General features: G+C 50.5%; 1 protein-coding gene across 1 annotated transcript in view; it reads left to right on the forward strand.

The window, feature by feature from the left end:
* Window positions 1-15,566, forward strand: part of DAGLB (diacylglycerol lipase beta) — a 72,101-nt gene extending 56,535 nt beyond the window's left edge. The window contains exons 12-16 of the mRNA XM_075319149.1: window positions 10,986-11,054; window positions 11,135-11,207; window positions 11,404-11,654; window positions 14,034-14,226; window positions 14,336-15,566. Of these exons, the coding sequence (XP_075175264.1) occupies window positions 10,986-11,054; window positions 11,135-11,207; window positions 11,404-11,654; window positions 14,034-14,226; window positions 14,336-14,362 (613 nt within the window). The 3' untranslated portion in view covers window positions 14,363-15,566. The remainder of the gene's footprint in view (window positions 1-10,985; window positions 11,055-11,134; window positions 11,208-11,403; window positions 11,655-14,033; window positions 14,227-14,335) is intronic.
* The last annotated feature ends 5,643 nt before the right edge of the window (window positions 15,567-21,209 follow it).

The following is a 21,209-nucleotide window of genomic DNA, read 5'->3' on the forward strand; positions in this document are numbered from 1 at the left end:
GGCTCTCCCACTTTGGCGACGCGTGGTTTCAACACGTCTCCGATCAGTGGGTGCGGGATATCATCTCCCACAGCTACAGGATAGAATTCTCTTCCAGCCCGCCAAACAGATTTTTTCTCTCAACTCCCCCCTGCTCCAAGGCTGCCGCCTTCTCACAGGCCGTGGCATCCTTGCAGGCCAACGGAGTAATTGTGCCGGTTCCTGCCCGGGAACGGTTCAGAGCTTTCTATTCAAATTTCTTCCTAGTCCCCAAAAAGGACAGGTCCTTCCGGCCCATCCTGGATCTCAAGCTTCTCAACAAGCATGTTCAGGATTTTCGCATGGAGTCTCTGCGGTCATTCATTGCCTCAATGACCCAAGGGGATTTCCTGGCATCCATCGACATCAGAGATGCCTATCTGCATGTGCCAATTGCAGTTTCTCACCAGCGTTGGCTGCGTTTTGCAATCGGAGAGGAACATTTCCAATTCGTGGCTCTCCCCTTCGGGTTAGCCACAGCCCCTCGAGTATTCACCAAGGTCATGGCAGCAGTGGTTGCGGTTCTGCACCTCCAGGGGTTGGCAGTGATTCCTTACCTGGACGTCCTTCTTGTCAAGGCTTCATCCAGCGCAGACTGTCAGCGGAGTGTCTCGCTCACTCTCGCCACTCTAGCCCAATTCGGGTGGCTTGTCAATCTGCCAAAATCCACTCTGACTCCGACCCAGAGGCTCACGTACTTAGTGATGCAGTTCGAGACTCTTCTGGCTCTTGTGAAGTTGCCCTTAATCAAACAACAGTCCCTCCAACTGGCGGTGCGCTCTCTGCTGAGGCCCAGCCATTATTACATCAGGCACCTGATGCAGGTGCTGGGTCAGATGGTGGCGTCAATGGAGGCTGTTCCCTTTGCCCAGTTCCATCTGCGTCCTCTGCAGCTGGACATTCTCCGCTGTTGGGACAAGCGGCCTTCCTCCTTGCACAGGTTAGTGGCTGTGTCGCCACAGACCAGGAGATCTCTTCAGTGGTGGCTTTGGTCCCTCTCTCTGTCTCAGGGGCGCTCCTTCCTGGTCCCGTCCTGGGTGATCCTCACCACGGATGCCAGTCTATCCGGCTGGGGAGCGGTATGTCTCCACCACCGAGCGCAGGGCACCTGGACTCCATCCGAGTCAGCCCTCTCGATCAATGTGCTGGAAACCAGAGCCGTGCTTCTGGCTCTCCTAGCTTTTCACCACTTATTAGCGGGCAAGCACATCCGAGTCCAGTCAGACAACGCGACAGCGGTTGCCTACATCAATTACCAAGGCGGGACACGCAGCCGCCTGGCAATGTTGGAGGTCCAACGCATCCTTCAATGGGCGGAGGACTCAAAGTCCACTATATCCGCAGTCCACATCCCAGGCGTGGAAAACTGGGAGGCAGATTATCTCAGCCGTCAAACCGTGGACGGCGGCGAGTGGTCCCTGCATCCGGCAGTGTTTCAGTCAATCTGCCGCAAATGGGGCACTCCGGACGTGGACCTAATGGCATCCCGTCACAACAACAAGGTTCCGGTTTACGTGGCTCGCTCCCACGATCCTCAGGCATTCGCCGCGGACGCTCTGGTTCAAGACTGGTCCCAGTTTCGTCTGTCCTACGTGTTTCCCCCTCTAGCGCTCTTGCCCAGAGTTCTGTGCAAGATCAGACTGGAGGGCCGTCGAGTCATTCTTATTGCTCCAGACTGGCCCAGGCGAGCTTGGTACCCAGACCTGCTCCATCTGTCCGTAGAGGTGCCGTGGCATCTTCCGGACCGTCCAGACCTTCTCTCACAAGGTCCGTTTTTCCGCCAGAATTCTGCGGCCGTCAGATTGACGGCGTGGCTCTTGAGTCCTGGATCTTGACGGCTTCTGGTATCCCTCCTGAAGTCATCTCCACTATGACTCGGGCCCGTAAGTCTTCCTCTGCCAAGATCTATCACAGGACTTGGAAGATTTTCCTGTCCTGGTGTCGCTCTTCCGGCCATCCTCCTTGGCCTTTTTCCTTGCCGACCCTTCTGTCCTTTCTACAGTCCGGTCTGCAGCTGGGATTGTCCCTCAACTCTCTCAAGGGACAAGTCTCAGCTCTGTCAGTGCTGTTCCAGCGGCGTCTCGCCCGGCTGGCTCAGATCCGCACCTTCTTGCAAGGCGCGTCTCACATCATTCCGCCTTACCGGCGGCCCTTGGATCCCTGGGACCTCAATTTGGTTCTCACGGTTTTGCAGAAACCCCCCTTTGAGCCTCTTAGGGAGGTTTCTTTGTTTCGTCTTTCTCAGAAAGTGGTCTTTCTAGTGGCCATAACTTACCTCAGGAGAGTCTCTGATTTGGCTGCGCTCTCTTCGGAGTCACCTTTTTTGGTTTTTCATCAAGACAAGGTGCTTCTACGTCCGACTCCGGACTTTCTTCCTAAGGTGGTCTCTCCTTTCCACCTTAACCAGGACATTACCCTACCTTCCTTTTGTCCAGCTCCTGTTCATCGCTTTGAAAAAGCGTTGCATACTTTAGATCTGGTGCGTGCTCTCCAGATCTATGTGTCTCGCACCGCTGCTCTTAGGCGGTGCACCTCTCTTTTTGTGCTAACCACAGGTCGGCGTAAGGGCCTCTCTGCTTCTAAGCCGACCTTAGCCCGTTGGATTAGGTCGGCCATTTCGGATGCCTACCAGTATTCTCAGGTGCCTCCCCCGCCGGGGATCAAGGCACACTCGACCAGAGCTGTCGGTGCCTCTTGGGCCTTCAGGCACCAGGCTACGGCTCAGCAGGTCTGTCAGGCTGCCACTTGGACTAGCCTGCATACCTTTTCAAAGCACTACCAAGTGCATGCTCATGCTTCGGCAGATGCGAGCTTGGGCAGACGCATCCTTCAGGCGGCTGTCGCCCATTTGTGAAGTTAGGCTCCGCCTACTTAGTTTTTTTGTTTATTCCCACCCATGGACTGCTTTGAGACGTCCCATGGTCTGGGTCTCCCATAGGAACAATAAAGAAAAAGAGAATTTTGTTTACTTACCGTAAATTCTTTTTCTTCAGCGCTCTATTGGGAGACCCAGACGATTGGGGTATAGCTACTGCCCTCCGGAGGCCACACAAAGCACTACACTAAAAAGTGCAAGGCCCCCTCCCCTTCTGGCTATACCCCCCCGTGGTATCACGGGTTCTCCAGTTTTCAAGCTTTGTGCGAAGGAGGGTCAGACATCCACGCATAGCTCCACAGATTTTAGTCAGCAGCAGCTGCTGACTATTTCGGATGGAAGAAAAGAGGGCCCATATAGGGCCCCCAGCATGCTCCCTTCTCACCCGTGGATGGTGTTGTAAGGTTGAGGTACCTATTGCTGGTACAGGGGGCTGGAGCCCCACATGCTGTTTTCCTTCCACATCCCCTTGTAGGGCTCTGTGGAAGTGGGATCCTGCCGGCCTCTAAGCTCTGACGCCGGGCTCCATCCACAGACCCAGTTGAACCTGATGGATATGGAGCAGGAGTACAATCAGGGACATGGCCCTGCATCATACAGGTACTCTGTGTCCCCGGCAGGCACAGACACACTCCGGGCTGGCTGGGTGTTGTAGTGCGCCGGGGACCGTAACGATTGAGTTGGTGTTCCTGCAGTTTACTGGGGGACTTTTGTGTTGTGGGAACGCAGCGCCGACCCCCACTGGACCGGCGGCGCTGCTGTGACTTGTAGTGCGCCGGGGACACGCCGACCGCGCTTTTACGGCGGCGGCGTTTATAAATCCAGTCCCCGGCTTTTGCGGCCTAGCTCCGCTTCGTTCCCCGCCCCCACCCTGTCAATCAGGGTAGGGGAGAGACGCTGTTTCGCAGCAGCGACGAGGGCTGGAGCCTGATTTACATGCTCCAGCCCTCTCACTAGGCACAGAGGGAAGCAGGCTTCCCGCTCTTAGCCAGGAACGCCCAGGGCCCGCCCCCCCTCCTCTCCCAGGACGCCGGCAGCCATTACATGCAGTCTGGCTGGAGGAAGGACGCAAGGCTCTGGGAGACCTGGACTAGGGGGCTTTTGGCGACCACACACCCGCTCTTAAGCGGGCGGTAAGCGGCATTTCAGCTGGCCCCTCTAGTGCCTCAGTGTGTATTGGTGTACTGTGTCACCAGATATATATATTTATTTATTTCTTGCACTGTGAGGTCGCTTCCTGGCTGGATACCCCAGATCGCTCTGAGGAGGCAGCAACATGTCATCCACAAAACGCAAGGCTGCCAAGGCTAGGGCTGTGTACACTGCGTGTGCTGCATGTGGGGCTGCTCTACCAGCAGGTTCCAAAGACCCCCATTGTGTGCAATGCTCAGATCCGGTGCTGCTTCGCCAGCCGGAGTCCGGAGGGGTAGTGACCCAGGCTGAGACGCTTGTAAGTCCTGCCCCGGTGTCAGGGACAGACTTTGCAGTTTTTGCTGATGGAATGTCTGTGACTATGGCAAAAATCCTTGAAACTTTGCAATCCATGACTGGGGCTCAGTCTATGGACACGGCGAGGTCTCTGTCCTCTAATCCCCCTCAGTTGGAATTAATCCAGACTGCAAGGGGGTCCCCGGCTTCCCAGGCTGAGTATTATGACTCAGATGATAGCCCCAGCCACCCTAAGCGAGCTCGCTGGGAAAGACCCTCAACGTCATCACACTGCTCAGGGTCTCAGCGCAATCAGTCGCCCTGTGATGCGTCTGAAGAGAGTGATCAGGAGTCTTATCCTGGAACCCCTCTCAATCTGGATACCCCGGATGGGGACACCATGGTAAACGAGCTTATCTCAGCCATCAATAGACTGTTGGATATTTCTCCCCCAGCTCCTTCTGCAGAGGAGGCAGCTGCAGAGCAGGAGAAGTTTCGTTTCCTCTATCCCAAGCGTAAATTGAGTGCTTTCTTGGATCACTCTGACTTCAGAGAGTCAATCCAGAAACACGACGCTCATCCAGAAAGGCGTTTCTCTAAACGTTCTAAGGATACACGTTTTCCTTTCCCCCCTGATGTGGTCAAGCGCTGGACCCAGTGTCCAAAAGTAGACCCCCCGATTTCCAAACTTGCAGCTAGATCCATAGTTGAAGTGGAGGATGGCGCTTCACTTAAGGATGCCAATGACAGACAGATGGACCTTTGGTTAAAATCTGTCTATGAAGCTATCGGCGCGTCGTTTGCTCCAGCATTCGCAGCCGTATGGGCACTCCAAGCTATTTCAGCTGGTTTAGCAAAAGTGGATGCTGTCATACATCCAGCGGTGCCGCAAGTGGCGTCCCTTACCTCGCAGATGTCTGCGTTTGCGTCTTACGCTATCAATGCGGTCCTAGAATCTACCAGCCGCACCTCAATGGCGTCCGCCAATTCGGTAGTTTTGCGCAGAGCCTTGTGGTTAAAGGACTGGAAAGCAGATGCTGGTTCCAAAAAATGTTTAACCAGCTTGCCTTTATCTAGAGATAGACTGTTTGGCGAGCCATTGGCTGACATCATTAAACAGTCCAAGGGTAAAGACTCTTCCTTACCCCAGCCCAGATCCAGCAAACCTCAACAGAAAAAATGGCAGCAGAGGTTTCAGTCCTTTCGAGGTTCGGGCAAGACACAATTCTCCTCGTCCAAAGGGACTCAGAGGACGCAAAGAGTCTCAGATTCCTGGCGGGCTCACGCACGCCCCAAGAAAGCAAATGGAGGAACCGCTTCCAAAGCGGCTACCTCATGACTTCCAGCCCCCCCCCTCCGCATCTCCGGTCGGGGGCAGGCTCTCCCGCCTTTCTGACAGTTGGATGTCACAGGTCAAAGACCGGTGGGTGACAAACATTTTGTCTCGCGGGTACAGAATCGAGTTCAGTTCTCGTCCTCCAGCTCGGTTCTTCAGAACCTCCCCACATCCAGACCGAGCAGATGCCCTGCTGCAGGCGGTGGACTCCCTAAGAGCGGAAGGAGTAGTGGTTCCTGTACCGCCTCAGGAACAAGGGCGAGGGTTTTACTCCAATCTCTTTGTGGTTCCAAAAAAGGACGGCTCGTTCCGTCCTGTTCTGGATCTAAAGCTGCTCAACAAACATGTGCACGCCAGACGGTTCCGGATGGAAACCCTCCGCTCTGTCGTTGCCTCAATGTCTCAAGGAGACTTCCTTGCCTCAATAGACATCAAAGATGCTTATCTCCACGTGCCAATTGCTACAGAACATCAACGTTTTCTACGTTTTGTGATAGGAAACGACCATCTTCAGTTCGTAGCTCTGCCATTCGGTCTGGCGACAGCCCCCCGGGTCTTCACCAAGGTCATGGCGGCGGTGGTAGCAGTCTTGCACTCTCAGGGACACTCGGTGATCCCTTACCTAGACGATCTACTTGTCAAGGCACCCTCTCAAGAGGCATGCCAACTCAGTCTACATGCTACGCTGGAGACTCTACAGACGTTCGGATGGATCATCAACTTTCCAAAGTCGAATCTGTCACCGTCACAGTCGCTAACGTATCTTGGCATGGAGTTTCATACTCGAGCAGCGAGAGTGAAGCTTCCGCTGAACAAGCAGCGGTCCCTACAGACAGGGGTGCAATCCCTCCTTCAAGGCCAGTCGCACCCCTTACGGCGCCTCATGCACTTCCTCGGGAAGATGGTGGCAGCCATGGAAGCAGTTCCCTTTGCGCAGTTTCATCTGCGCCCACTTCAATGGGACATTCTCCGCCAATGGGACGGGAAGTCAACGTCCCTGGACAGGAAAGTCTCTCTTTCCCAGACGGCCAAGGACTCTCTACAATGGTGGCTCCTTCCCACCTCATTGTCTCAGGGAAGATCCTTCCTGCCCCCATCCTGGGCAGTGGTCACGACAGATGCGAGTCTGTCAGGGTGGGGAGCAGTGTTTCTCCACCACAGGGCCCAGGGGACGTGGACTCCGCAGGAGTCCACCCTTCAGATCAATGTTCTGGAAATCAGGGCAGTGTATCTTGCCCTACTGGCCTTCCAACAGTGGCTGGAAGGAAAGCAGATCCGAATCCAGTCGGACAACTCCACAGCGGTGGCATACATCAACCACCAAGGAGGGACGCGCAGTCGGCAAGCATTCCAAGAAGTCCGGCGCATTCTAATGTGGGTGGAGGACACAGCATCCACCATATCCGCGGTTCACATCCCAGGCGTAGAAAATTGGGAAGCAGACTTCCTCAGTCGCCAGGGCATGGACGCAGGGGAGTGGTCCCTTCACCCGGACGTGTTTCAGGAAATCTGTCGCCGATGGGGAGTGCCGGACGTCGACCTAATGGCGTCCCGGCACAACAACAAGGTCCCGGCATTCATGGCGAGGTCGCGCGATCAAAGAGCTCTGGCGGCAGACGCATTAGTTCAAGATTGGTCGCAGTTCCGGCTCCCATACGTCTTCCCACCTCTGGCACTCTTGCCCAGAGTGTTACGCAAGATCAGATCCGATTGCAGCCGCGTCATACTCGTCGCCCCAGACTGGCCGAGGAGATCGTGGTATCCGGATCTGTGGCATCTCACGGTCGGTCGACCGTGGTCACTGCCAGACCGACCAGACTTACTGTCCCAAGGGCCGTTTTTCCATCAGAATTCTGCGGCCCTGAACCTGACTGTGTGGCCATTGAGTCCTGGATCCTAGCGTCCGCAGGATTATCTCAAGGAGTCGTAGCCACAATGAGACAAGCTAGGAAATCAACGTCTGCTAAGATCTACCACAGAACGTGGAAGATTTTCTTATCCTGGTGCTCTGCACAGAGAGTATCCCCTTGGCCATTTGCATTGCCCACCTTTCTTTCCTTCCTGCAATCGGGGTTGGAAAAGGGCTTGTCGCTCAGCTCCCTTAAAGGGCAAGTCTCGGCACTATCTGTGTTTTTTTCAGAAGCGTCTAGCACGTCTTCCTAAGGTGCGCACGTTCCTACAGGGGGTCTGTCATATTGTGCCCCCGTACAAGCGGCCGTTAGATCCATGGGATCTGAACAGAGTACTAGTTGCTCTGCAAAAGCCGCCCTTCGAGCCTCTAAAGGACGTTTCCTTTTCTCGCCTGTCACAGAAAGTGGCGTTTCTTGTTGCGATCACATCGCTTAGGCGAGTGTCTGAGCTGGCAGCTCTGTCATCCAAGGCTCCCTTCCTGGTGTTCCACCAGGACAAGGTAGTGCTGCGCCCCATTCCGGAGTTTCTCCCTAAGGTCGTATCCTCGTTTCATCTTAATCAGGATATATCCTTGCCTTCCTTTTGTCCTCAGCCGGTTCACCGGTATGAGAAAGACTTACGTTTGCTAGATCTGGTGAGAGCACTCAGAATCTATATTTCTCGCACGGCGCCTATCCGCCGTTCAGATGCACTTTTTGTCCTTGTCGCTGGCCAGCGCAAGGGGTCGCAGGCTTCTAAAGCCACCCTGGCTCGATGGATCAAAGAACCAATTCTGGAAGCCTACCGTTCTGCTGGGCTTCCGGTTCCTTCAGGGCTGAAAGCCCACTCAACCAGAGCTGTGGGTGCGTCCTGGGCTTTGCGACACCAGGCTTCGGCTCAACAGGTGTGCCAGGCAGCTACCTGGTCGAGTCTGCACACTTTCACCAAACATTATCAGGTGCATACCTATGCTTCGGCGGATGCCAGCTTAGGTAGAAGAGTCCTGCAGGCGGCAGTGACATCCCCGTAGGGGAGGGCTGTTTTGCAGCCCTAACATGAGGTATCTCTTTACCCACCCAGGGACAGCTTTTGGACGTCCCAATCGTCTGGGTCTCCCAATAGAGCGCTGAAGAAGGGAATTTTGTTACTTACCGTAAATTCCTTTTCTTCTAGCTCTTATTGGGAGACCCAGCACCCGCCCTGTTGTCCTTCGGGATTTTTTTGTTGTTTGCGGGTACACATGTTGTTCATGTTGAACGGTTTTTCAGTTCTCCGACGTTATTCGGAGTTAATTTGTTTAAACCAGTTATTGGCTTCCTCCTTCTTGCTTTGGCACTAAAACTGGAGAACCCGTGATACCACGGGGGGGTATAGCCAGAAGGGGAGGGGCCTTGCACTTTTTAGTGTAGTGCTTTGTGTGGCCTCCGGAGGGCAGTAGCTATACCCCAATCGTCTGGGTCTCCCAATAAGAGCTAGAAGAAAAGGAATTTACGGTAAGTAACAAAATTCCCTTCTTCTTATAGTTCCGTATTGGGAGACCCAGCACCCTCCCTGTTGCCTGTTGGCACTTCTTGTTCCGCGTGTTTTCACCGGCTGTTGTTGTTGACAGAGTCTCCGGTTGTTCCGGTTCTTGCTCTGTTTTTACTTGTGGGTGGCTATTCTCCTTCAGCTTTTGCACTAAACTGGCTAGATCTGGTTCTCCAGGGGGTGTATAAGCTCAGAGGGAGGAGCTACACTTTTTAGTGTAGTACTTTGTGTGTCCTCCGGAGGCAGAAGCTATACACCCTATGGTCTGGGTCTCCCAATACGGAACTATAAGAAAAAGAATTTACGGTAAGTAAACAAAATTCTCTTTATTTTGTAGGTCGATGCGTTTCTGGGATCAAGTCCCCTTCCTCAGGACCAAAGAAATCAACAGCATGTGGATGTGTTGTTGATTTCTTTGGTCCTGAGGAAGGGGACTTGATCCCAGAAACGCGTCGACCTACAAAATAAAGACCTTAATATTAATCAACAAATATTCGTATTGGTGGCAGCGCGGCATTACACCCATTCTTTCTCTCCAGCACCTAACAATACCCACGTGGGGCTGCGGCAACCGCCATCATCTCTCATGTGGTGATTGGGGTTGTGCCTTTCACAACCCTGCCAGGTGAGTGTTTTTTCTTACATAACTCACTTTTTATTATGTTAAAGCCCTATTGGGCTCTTGTTATAGCTTGATATAGGATCTTTTTTCTAAAGATCTCTTTATGTATGCTACTTTAGGCTGGGATAGTAGGCAGGGATTAGCAATATGCACCCAGAACTGCTCATCGTTCTGGGCGCATATTGCCCCTGACAGATTCACTTTAAGGCTATGTGCCCACGGGGAAAGTGTCCTGCGGTTATATCTGCAGGACACTCCGCAGAAGCTCCAAGAAATCCGCAGCATAACTTTGTCTGTTTCCATGCTGCTGTTGTATTGCGGAATGTCCTGCGGGTATGCTGCGGGCAATCTGCATTGAGGATACAGTACCATGGCTTCGGCACTGCATCCTCAATGCAGAAGAAGTGCTGGAGTGATCGGGGAGTTGATACTTACCTCCATCACGCAGCACTTCACTTTCCGGCCGTGTCTGTCTGCACACTGCCGAAGAAGGTGGGCGGGCCTGCACTAGCTCTGGCTGTCACATGACCGGAGCTCTGCAGGCCCCGCCCACTTCCTGCTCCTCGCTCCACCGCACTCCTCTGCACCGGAGGAAGTGACTCTGGTGTCTTCTCTCAAGGCAGGTAAGTATGGGACCCTGCGGAAAAATCTGCAGGAATAATTCACATGCTGCAGATTTTTCCGCAGGGAAATCCACATTATTTCCGCTGCGGAAAAAAATGCAGCATGGGCACAACAGTTCCAAAATGCCATAGAAACGTCTGAGGGCTCGCTGTACTGCGGATTTTTGAGAAATCCGCGGAATTTCCGCGAAAAAATTTGCGGCAAATTCCACATTTTCCCGCAGCGTGAGCATATAGCCTAAGGATTTAGACCAGACAACCCCTTTTAATGATTTTGCTGCACTGTTTTATAGCTCCTATGCTCCCCCTAGTGGTGATTGTGGGCAGATAGGGAAATCTGAAATATGTTCTATGTAGGGGATTTGCATCTCTGTATCGTAAAAATCAGGCTCTGACCACTAAAAGGATTTATATATAAATTACCTGCACAAAACTAATATAATTCTGAACTCTTATACTACGTGGCCTCTGTTGGTTGTCAGAGGTTTATGGTAGATCCTCTGTGCAAATATTGTTCTGGCCAATCTTATGTCCATCAGTAACAATGCTGCTGAGCGGAGCCAGACGTTGCTGTGTGGCCATCTAATATCACGTTCCTATTCAAGCACCATGAAAAGTTCTTTGCGTTTTTGGTGGTAACTGTTATGGTTTTTTTTCTTCCTCTAGTAAAGCTCTTGCTGATTTCTCAAAGAGTTTCATCATCTCAATAATAGTCGGGAAAGATCTTGTGCCAAGGTAAGGGCTCGATTTTCGGAATACACCTGATTTAGTAAACTCCACTCATTTTATTAATTGTCATCTACCGTTCCCTACAGACTGAGTTTACCCAACATGGAAGATCTGAAGAATCGAATATTGAGGATGGTGGTCAACTGTAACCGACCCAAGGTATGTGATTGGGGCGAAACGTGCGTACAGCATGGGGAGAACCAATGTATGACTGACAGGTGGAAACATCTCATCTGGGGTGGGCAACTCCCTGTATCCGGAGGAATCCCAGATCGTTGGGTGTCCTCTTCAGTGATGCGCTTTCTATAGTACAGGATGTCCCAGTAACGTTGAATGTCTTTTCCTTGACTCTCAGTATCGGATCCTGCTACATGGATGCTGGTATGAAATATTCGGGGGTAGTCCAGACGGCTTCCCAACAGAACTGGATGGCAGAAACATGGCATCTCTAACACAGCCATTGCTGGCTGAGCAGACTTTATTGATTCAGAAGTCCTCTTCATACAGCACATTAACAGAGGGGTCCCCTTCTGATTCCCCCCGATATCCTCCTCTATATCTACCAGGGAAAGTCATCCACATTACAGAAGACAGCCGATCAGGGTGGTACGTATATCCTATTCATTACATGGGATGAATTACGACTTGGCAGAGTTGCATATTTCTGCACACCCTTAGTCTGCTAAATGCCCCTATACACATGTGACTAGTCAGCTGGACCCTACAATATCGGTGCAGTTTCCTGACCGTTTAATGTGTATGGGGGCCTCTTCTTTTAGAAAACATGACTGCTCAGCTGGGCCGGACATTAGTCTATATGGGGGAGTCAGAGACATTGCTGTTTTCCAAATGAACGGCCTAATGTGTGTGAGATTTATGGTAAGTTTGGACGCTATCTCCTTCCTATCTATGGGATAGGGGATAACTTCCGGATAACTTCCTGATAACTGGGGGGGGGTGCTGAGTTTTACTATCTGCGGCAGCCTCTTTAGAAAGAATGGAGAGGTGCTTATGCTTGACCACCGCTCCATTCATACCCATTTTCGGTGTCGGTCAGACCCCCAGCAATTGGGATGTTATCCACTATCCAATGGGATAAAAGATAACTTCCCGACTTGGCACAAACACTTTAAGATCCGGCAGCTTCCGATCAAATGATTGCTGGGACTAAAGCAGGAAAATGCTCTGTGGCTGTACAATCTCCATACAGCTGCTGACTCTCCGTACAGCTGCTGACTGTCTCTCCGTACAGCTGCTGACTGTCTCTCCGTACAGCTGCTGACTGTCTCTCCGTACAGCTTCTGACTGTCTCTCCGTACAGCTTCTGACTGTCTCTCCGTACAGCCTTTGACTGTCTCTCCGTACAGCCTCTGACTGTCTCTCCGTACAGCCGCGGACTGTCTCTCTCCGTACAGCCGCGGACTGTCTCTCTCCGTACAGCCGCGGACTGTCTCTCTCCGTACAGCCGCGGACTGTCTCTCTCCGTACAGCCGCGGACTGTCTCTCTCCGTACAGCCGCGGACTGTCTCTCTCCGTACAGCCGCGGACTGTCTCTCTCCGTACAGCCGCGGACTGTCTCTCTCCGTACAGCCGCGGACTGTCTCTCTCCGTACAGCCGCGGACTGTCTCTCTCCGTACAGCCGCGGACTGTCTCTCTCCGTACAGCCGCGGACTGTCTCTCTCCGTACAGCCGCGGACTGTCTCTCTCCGTACAGCCGCGGACTGTCTCTCTCCGTACAGCCGCGGACTGTCTCTCTCCGTACAGCCGCGGACTGTCTCTCTCCGTACAGCCGCGGACTGTCTCTCTCCGTACAGCCGCGGACTGTCTCTCTCCGTACAGCCGCGGACTGTCTCTCTCCGTACAGCCGCGGACTGTCTCTCTCCGTACAGCCGCGGACTGTCTCTCTCCGTACAGCCGCGGACTGTCTCTCTCCGTACAGCCGCGGACTGTCTCTCTCCGTACAGCCGCGGACTGTCTCTCTCCGTACAGCCGCGGACTGTCTCTCTCCGTACAGCCGCGGACTGTCTCTCTCCGTACAGCCGCGGACTGTCTCTCTCCGTACAGCCGCGGACTGTCTCTCTCCGTACAGCCGCGGACTGTCTCTCTCCGTACAGCCGCGGACTGTCTCTCTCCGTACAGCCGCGGACTGTCTCTCTCCGTACAGCCGCGGACTGTCTCTCTCCGTACAGCCGCGGACTGTCTCTCTCCGTACAGCCGCGGACTGTCTCTCTCCGTACAGCCGCGGACTGTCTCTCTCCGTACAGCCGCGGACTGTCTCTCTCCGTACAGCCGCGGACTGTCTCTCTCCGTACAGCCGCGGACTGTCTCTCTCCGTACAGCCGCGGACTGTCTCTCTCCGTACAGCCGCGGACTGTCTCTCTCCGTACAGCCGCGGACTGTCTCTCTCTCCGTACAGCCGCGGACTGTCTCTCTCTCCGTACAGCCGCGGACTGTCTCTCTCTCCGTACAGCCGCGGACTGTCTCTCTCTCCGTACAGCCGCGGACTGTCTCTCTCTCCGTACAGCCGCGGACTGTCTCTCTCTCCGTACAGCCGCGGACTGTCTCCCTCTCCGTACCGCCGCGGACTGTCTCCCTCTCCGTACCGCCGCGGACTGTCTCCCTCCCCGTGTACCGCCGCGGACTGTCTCCCTCCCCGTGTACCGCCGCGGACTGTCTCCCTCCCCGTGTACCGCCGCGGACTGTCTCCCTCCCCGTGTACCGCCGCGGACTGTCTCCCTCCCCGTGTACCGCCGCGGACTGTCTCCCTCCCCGTGTACCGCCGCGGACTCTTCAAGGTCAGAGGCAGTCTTGCAAAGTCAAATGACAACTACATGGACGTGGTAAGATGTTTTGTGGCCTGTGAGCAGTTATTGTGTCCAATCCCACTAATATTGACTGTGTATATATAAGACTATATCCTCACAGTATTGCTCGGCAATTGATTTAGGGCCGAGTACTTCTGACCCCTGTGTGTTTATTTACAGGCTCTGTTTCTCGGATGTGAAGTACAACGCACGGTGGTCAAAAGAGACTTCATTCAGCAGCATATACATCAGCCCGAGGATGATCACCGACCACATGCCGGACATTGTACTGAGCGCTCTCCGGAGCCTGTGCCAGGAGCGAGCCGGCTGCGGCCCCTGTCAGACTACACCACAGAGTTTACGGACAAATCAGGTCTAAGCCATTGCCGTGTTGCAGCTTCTCACCTCTGGATTCGGGGGGGACAAGTGAAGCCGTCTTCACAGGGTGGTATTATAACACCGTCACCTTCCCTTTACTGCAGGACGATGGCGTGGCAGCTGGGAAGTGACCCTGGTGGCAAGAAACAAATCGAGTGCGGTTGCTTTTTGCACAATGCTTTGTGTTTCTGTGGACAAGTGAGTTTAATATTTTCATGAAACAGTCTGGGTTCAATATTTTATCCTTTTAAAGGGAATTTTATTATTTTACCTAAATTAAGCAAAGGCACTAATAATGGAAAGTTCTACACTCCCGATACACTTTGTGCTCAGATCTCTGCTTGCTGTCAGTGTGTGATGGATCTTCTTCTTTACAACCAGAAGCTAAAAACACACCAAGACCTACATGATTGTATCCACTATACGCAGCAGGACGACAATGCTTTAACTGTTTGCTATAATGTCTGTCTGTCATTCTGCTTCTTGGATGAAGTCTGTTTAGGTTTGCAGTCTCTGAATGTATAGGAGAATGGGCTCGTTCACTGACAGCAAGCAGTGATCTTGAAAAGCGTGAGACAACACAAAAAATATAAGGGAAAACTAATTAAAGCGTCAGGTGCATGTGTGCTCCGTGTCTGCCCTGCAGGTTGTTGTGTGTACGTGTAATAGTCTATGTGAGCGTGCAGACGTGTATTGAGTCCTAAAACAGCATTTTTTTTCCGCTATATCATGGATGCAGTATTAAAGGGATTCTTCAGAGCGCAACAGATAAGGTTGATTGTGGATTCCAGGCCCTTGAATAGAATATACGGTAGCCCCCTGTAGCCTCGGACGTCAAGATCCCCTCTAAGGAAAAGCATTCCCATACGTTTTCATTACTAGATATTATGCAGCATGAGCACATCCAATGTTCAATAAACTATCGATACAGTATGTACCACGATGGAGATTGAGAGGGTTGTCTGCTGGGTTCCGGCTTCCGGGACCCCTGCAAGTTGCCGATAACTTTTGGGAAACCATTAAAGGGGTGGTTCACTGCTCTGCAATAGTGGCCACATCTCTGTAAAACTGATAGGGAAGGATTTTTCTAAATACCTTGTTCAGCCAATTCAGCCTCTGAGCGGCGCTATTGCGGGCCCCCCTGGGCTCTGTGACCTCTGAGATCTGGTGATGTCACGTCAACTTCCAGTTGACCTGTCGACATCGAGGCCTGCCCCAGTCTTCCTGAGTGACTGGCTGTGGGCGGAGTTTCCCCGCTCGTCACCAGCCCAGCATCGCTCCTGCTTGCGGCACTGCAGTGAAGGAGAGAGCAGGGAGATGCTAGGCTGTCATGAGCGGTGAAACTCCGCCCACAGCCAGTCACTCAGGAAGACTGGGGCCACCTCAATGTCAGGTCAACTGGAAGTTGACGTGACCTCACAGGACATCAGAGGTCACGGAGCCCGGGGGGGCGGGGGGGTCACTGCATGGCGATGAGCAACCTGCACTAGCGCCGCTCAGAGGCAGAACTGGCTGCACAAGGTATTTAGAAAAAGCCTTCCCTATCAGTTTTACAGGGGTGTGGTTACTATTGCAGAGCAGTGACCCACCTCTTTAAGTGGCTCAGTTTTGAAACACTGGGAAATCTATGGACCTCTTTGGTCCTACATGAGTCGAGCCTTCGACGTGGCAATGGCTAGGAGAGGGGGGCTTCACTGTCAGCTCAGTAGTGTCCAGAAATGCTTTTAATTTTTTCCATACCGACTCCTTTAAAATGACAGCACTCAAGGTGTTTTGCGTCCGGTACACCCATACACCATGTTGATCAGGTCACTTTAAAGGGGTTTTTTAAAACGTCTAAACTTTTCCCTATCTCATATAATAATAATAAAAAAAAAATTAGCAATTAATCGCATAATAAATAAATTTATAAAAATAATAAATCCAAAATTTTAAATAAATAAAACAATTCCTAAATATTTACCATGGTCGCCTCTGAATGCCCCTGCAGATCACGTAATGCCTCATCTATGTCTTTCCGTTCTGTAAATCCTTCCATTTTCCATGCTTCATATTCATACAGACCATTGCAGTGCCATAGGATTATATAGAGGCTGTCTCAAAGGGGCAACCTTGTGGACTCGGCTGCCAGGACTAATACTCTTGGGCAAAGCTGAATTAAAAAATGCAGGATTTAAACAAAGACTCTTGGGTCAAGTGTAGAAGAAATGATGAAAATGGGGGAAAACAAAGCAAATTTGGAAAGCAAATACCAAATTTGTAGATTAAAGGTTAGCTGAGGACCCCCTCACTCTTGATGGTCTATCAGGGGGAGTCCGATTCCCAGCACCTCCACCTGATTGACCAGACTAGTGAATATCATTGGTCCGTGGGCTGTCAATAGTAACAGCACATGTAAGTATAATGCACTCATCCGAATGTCTCCATTGGTGAATCCACACAGGGGCCCCAGAGGTAAGGGGGCCACATTCAGTTCCAATGCAGCAAGCGGCTTCTGTCACACGAGAACAGCAAAGGCCCCATATGCTGTCCTCTGTCTGTGCCCACCACCAGATATGACCTTCGTTTGTTTTTTTTTTTTTACCTGGGAAGACACCACTGCTGTTCTTTTCGATTAATCTATGGTCTAGAGGTGCAGAATGTTTCTCCTTGTAGAGACCACCAACTCATGTAGAGTCTTATAGGCCAGGCAATGCTTCCTGGGAAAATTACATGCGTATTTGCTCTCCTCTACAAGTACGAAAGCTGTCTCTCTAGTGTCGCCTATTGGAGGAGGATACCCTATAAATCAGTGTTTGACTCTAACAGACCTTTCAATGTAATCAAAGGGGTTCTCTGCTCCTTTTATATTGATGGCTATACTTAAGATAGGTCATCAATATCAGATTGGTGGAAGAGTGACATCTTACGCCCCCGCCGATCAGCTTTTCCCAGTGGTGGCGGCTGGATGTACTTGGTTGTGGAGTGGAGCAGTACAGCTCAATAGACTGTATTGGCACTGCAGATCCACTCCCATTTATGTGAATAGGTATTGTGCTTGCAGTACCGGCCGCGGCCACTTTTCTGTTGATGGAGCTGTGCTGAGCGGCTTCACAACCAATCACATCTGCTCCCACCTGTACCGGGAGAAGCTGATTGGTGGGTATATCAGGTGCCGCACCTTCACTGATAAACATAAAGTACTGCACAACCTCTTTTAAGGAATAAGTCTTGGAATATTCTCCGCCGGAATGACCTGGAGCTGCCTGTAACTGTGCAACCTGATCTGTACCAATCATTGTCAATGAATGTATAAGGGTCTGCTCCGTGCATGGACCCTCACACCCCTCCTCTTTATTTCTCGGCTCTGTGCCGTGTTCATGTCTCTGCCTTCTGTCCACATTTCATACGTTTGCACTCATTACTTTGTGAATTGAGGATGTTGGGAGGTGTCTAAGTGCTCATGTACATACATTGTGAATGCTGTTATAAACATTTCATATGCCTCTGAGATGTCAGGATAAAATATTTAAGAAAAAAACACTTGTGGTCCTTTTTTTTATTTAAAAAAAAATAAATAAATAAATAAATATAAATATATATATAAATATATATATATATATATATATATATATATATATTTATATATATATATATATATATATATATATATATATATATATTTTTACCTCTGCTAGTCTTTTCCATGAGGGGCTCCTGCTTTGTGCACTAAGTGACACATCTTGTTTTCATCAGACAAAATGGACCAAAAAACTATTATGCACACATAGTTAAGGCTGCTTTACACGCAGCGATATCGCTAGCGATGTCGCTCGTGAAAGCACCCGCCCCCGTCGTTTTTGCATCACGGGCAAATTACTGCCAGTGGCGCACAATATCGCTAGGCCCCGTCACACATACTTACCTTACTAGCGATATCGCTGTGCCTGGCGAACGGCCCCTTTTCTAAGGGGGCGGTTCGTGCGACGTCACAGCGGCATCACACGGCAGGCGTCCAATAGAAGCAGAGAGCAGCCGCATGAAAGACACGCCCACCTTGTTGCCGGAGGACGCAGGTACGGTGTTGTTCCTCGTTCCTGGGGTGTCACACGTAGTGATGTGTGCTGCCTCAGGAACGACCAACAACCTGCGTCCAGCACCAGGAACGATATTTGGGATTTTAACGACGTGTCCACGATTAGGTGAGTAATTTTGATGGTTAGCGGTCGCTCGTACGTGTCACACGCAACGACGTCGCTAACGAGGCCGGATGTGCGTCACGAATTCCATGACCCCCAACGACATCTTGTTAGCGATATCGTAGCATGTAAAGCCGCCTTTATTCTCATAAGAAACACAAAATCTCCCCTAAAGTTTCAGTTATTCTAAACCTTTTAGATTGACAGAGAGCACTGCAGTTTTTAATAATAAAAGGAATCCTAAAAGGTTAGTAATTGCTTAATTGTGCACACAGTGTAGTCTTCAATATTCATGAGTCCTCGCTGTCTCTGCAACAAACCATTGATTGTGGCCACTTTCTGCCTATGTGCAGTGCACGCATAAAGCAGTAACTCTATAGAACCAGCATGGCTAGATGGCTCTCAGGAAGTGCCACATTGCTGGAATCAGGGTATCTGACCCTCCATTATGCAGGGATAAACTTGGTCAACTGTGGCGTAACTAGAGTCCGATGAGCCCCGCTGCAATATTTGGACCCAAGACGTTTTCACACCACTGTATCTACAGTGTGTCCACCCATATCCTGTCCACGGCCATTAACTTGAGAACGGCGGCAGCTATTGGCATAGAAGTGGTGTCTAGGTATAGTAAAGTAGCCATGTGCTACGCAATGAAACCACCTATAGCGCCACCTGGTGGAAAACAACGGAGTTAGCATTTTTATTTCAAAAACTGAACGAGATAGAGAAAAAAAGTGAATTACAAAGCTGTAGGGCATCATCAATTCAATAAGAATCGACACCTTGCATATAGAAATGCTATGATTAGAACGTGTAAAACTCACAAGGCTGCGGACGTGAAACGATACCTCATGGAGACCTTCCTACAAGTCATTGGGTATGGTGGCTGCATGGAGTGGCCTCCACGATCACCTGACCTGACCCCGTTGGACTTCTTTCTCTGAGGTCACATCAAACAGCAGGTGTATGCGACCCCTCCACTAACATTGCAGGACCTACGAAGACGTATCACAGATGCTTGTGCAAACGTGTCCCCTACCATATTGCACAACGTGCAGCAAGATACAGTATGCTGTGCAGAGTCCAGATGTGCATTGCAGCTGCCGGGGGCAACTTTGAGCATCAAAGTTAAATGAGCGCCATATGCGTGACCAGCATTTTATTTTTTTTTGGGGGGTGGGGGTCATGGGTTTCATATAGCATTTCTGTATGCAAGTGTCGATTCATATTGAATTGATGATGCCCTGCAACTTTGTAATTCACTTTTTTCTCTATCTCGTTCTGTTTTCAAAATAAAAATGCTAACTCCGTTGTTTTCCACCAGGTGGCGCTATAGGTGGTTTCATTGCATAGCGCATGGCTACTTTACTATACCTAGACACCACTTCCATGCCTATAGCTGCTGCCGTTCTCAAGTTAATGACGGTGGACAGGATATGGGTGGACACACTGTATGTTTTCTGCCTAACACGCCCTTTATTACATTGGACGTTCAACAGACTTTTTCTAAACATATTTCTAAAGTCCATTTATCATGTGTAAATTAACCTTTCACAGAATCCTTTTCCGGTATCCCACAATCAACAGAGCAAGAGATGAGTGAGCAATCCAAAGAACATTTAATCCATGCAATCCAGAAGGTCCATAAAATAATACAAAACACAGAGGGTGAAGTTGTCCAGTAATGGGATAAATGTCCCGGGGATGAGTCCCAATCATCCAGCAGTCCTTTTCCAGGGAAATTTGGGTTTCTCAATGGCTCTCCGGGTGCTGCCTGTAGCCGCAGCTTCTCCCCCAGAGGATGACTCTTCCTGTTTATCTCGTCTCCTACTCAGCCAGACTGAATAATTCCCCAAGTAAGCAGAGAGTTTAGGTGGATCCCAGGCCCCCCTCCCGCAGACATGGGGACAAAAGCCCGGCAGGGGCTGTTTGCAGGTTAAACAGGACAATGTAGACACAAGGAATACACAGAATGGACAGAGCTCCATGCCTAAAGTATGAATCTACACAATTCTACACAACCTCCCCATATTCCACCATCACAGAACACTTCAACTAGTTGATGGTACGTTGCACTCACCAGATCGTGTATTTTGATGTAATTTGGGAAATGTCTAATACCGTAGCAGCTTCCAGTAGCAAAATCAACTGATGGCGGCCATTGCTCCCATCATACAAAGCTTGACAGTTTTGAGACATTGTTGAATTTCTGAGAACAAATCCAATTTCTACATTTAGTGGGAATGACTGGTTACAGTAAACATATCTTTGAAGGATGATTACATTGTTCACAGCTGAGGCGTGTGATTTCCATATACATAACTTTTCGATATGACCACAGATGAGATAATGTAAAAGGACACTGTTCTCCTTTCATCAGACGCACTCTCCAAATTTGGCATTAGGGATCCAGATGGTGTTTTACAAGGAGGTTATAATAGTTTTTGCTAAAGGAAATGCTGTACTGCCACCTAGTGGTAACTACTGCTAATCACTGCCAGTGTCTTTATTACTGCAGTGCCCTCTAGTGGTAATTACTGCTAATCACTGCTATTGTCTTTATTACTGCAGTGACCTCTAGTGGTAATTATGAACAGGTTTATTGCAGGTAAAAGGGAAAATCAATTAAATTGAATAAGCTATTATCATAAAATTACCTATTGTTGAAATGTTTTTTCCTAATTTTTTTTATGGAAGATATAAAAAAAATATAACACAGGGGGCTCTTGTTTAGAAACTACAGGCATGTCTAAGCAAACTTCCTATCTACCATGGTCAGACATTTTTGCAAGGTCAAAAC

Source organism: Anomaloglossus baeobatrachus, chromosome 7, assembly GCF_048569485.1.
Source record: "Anomaloglossus baeobatrachus isolate aAnoBae1 chromosome 7, aAnoBae1.hap1, whole genome shotgun sequence".
Lineage (NCBI taxonomy): Eukaryota > Metazoa > Chordata > Amphibia > Anura > Aromobatidae > Anomaloglossus > Anomaloglossus baeobatrachus.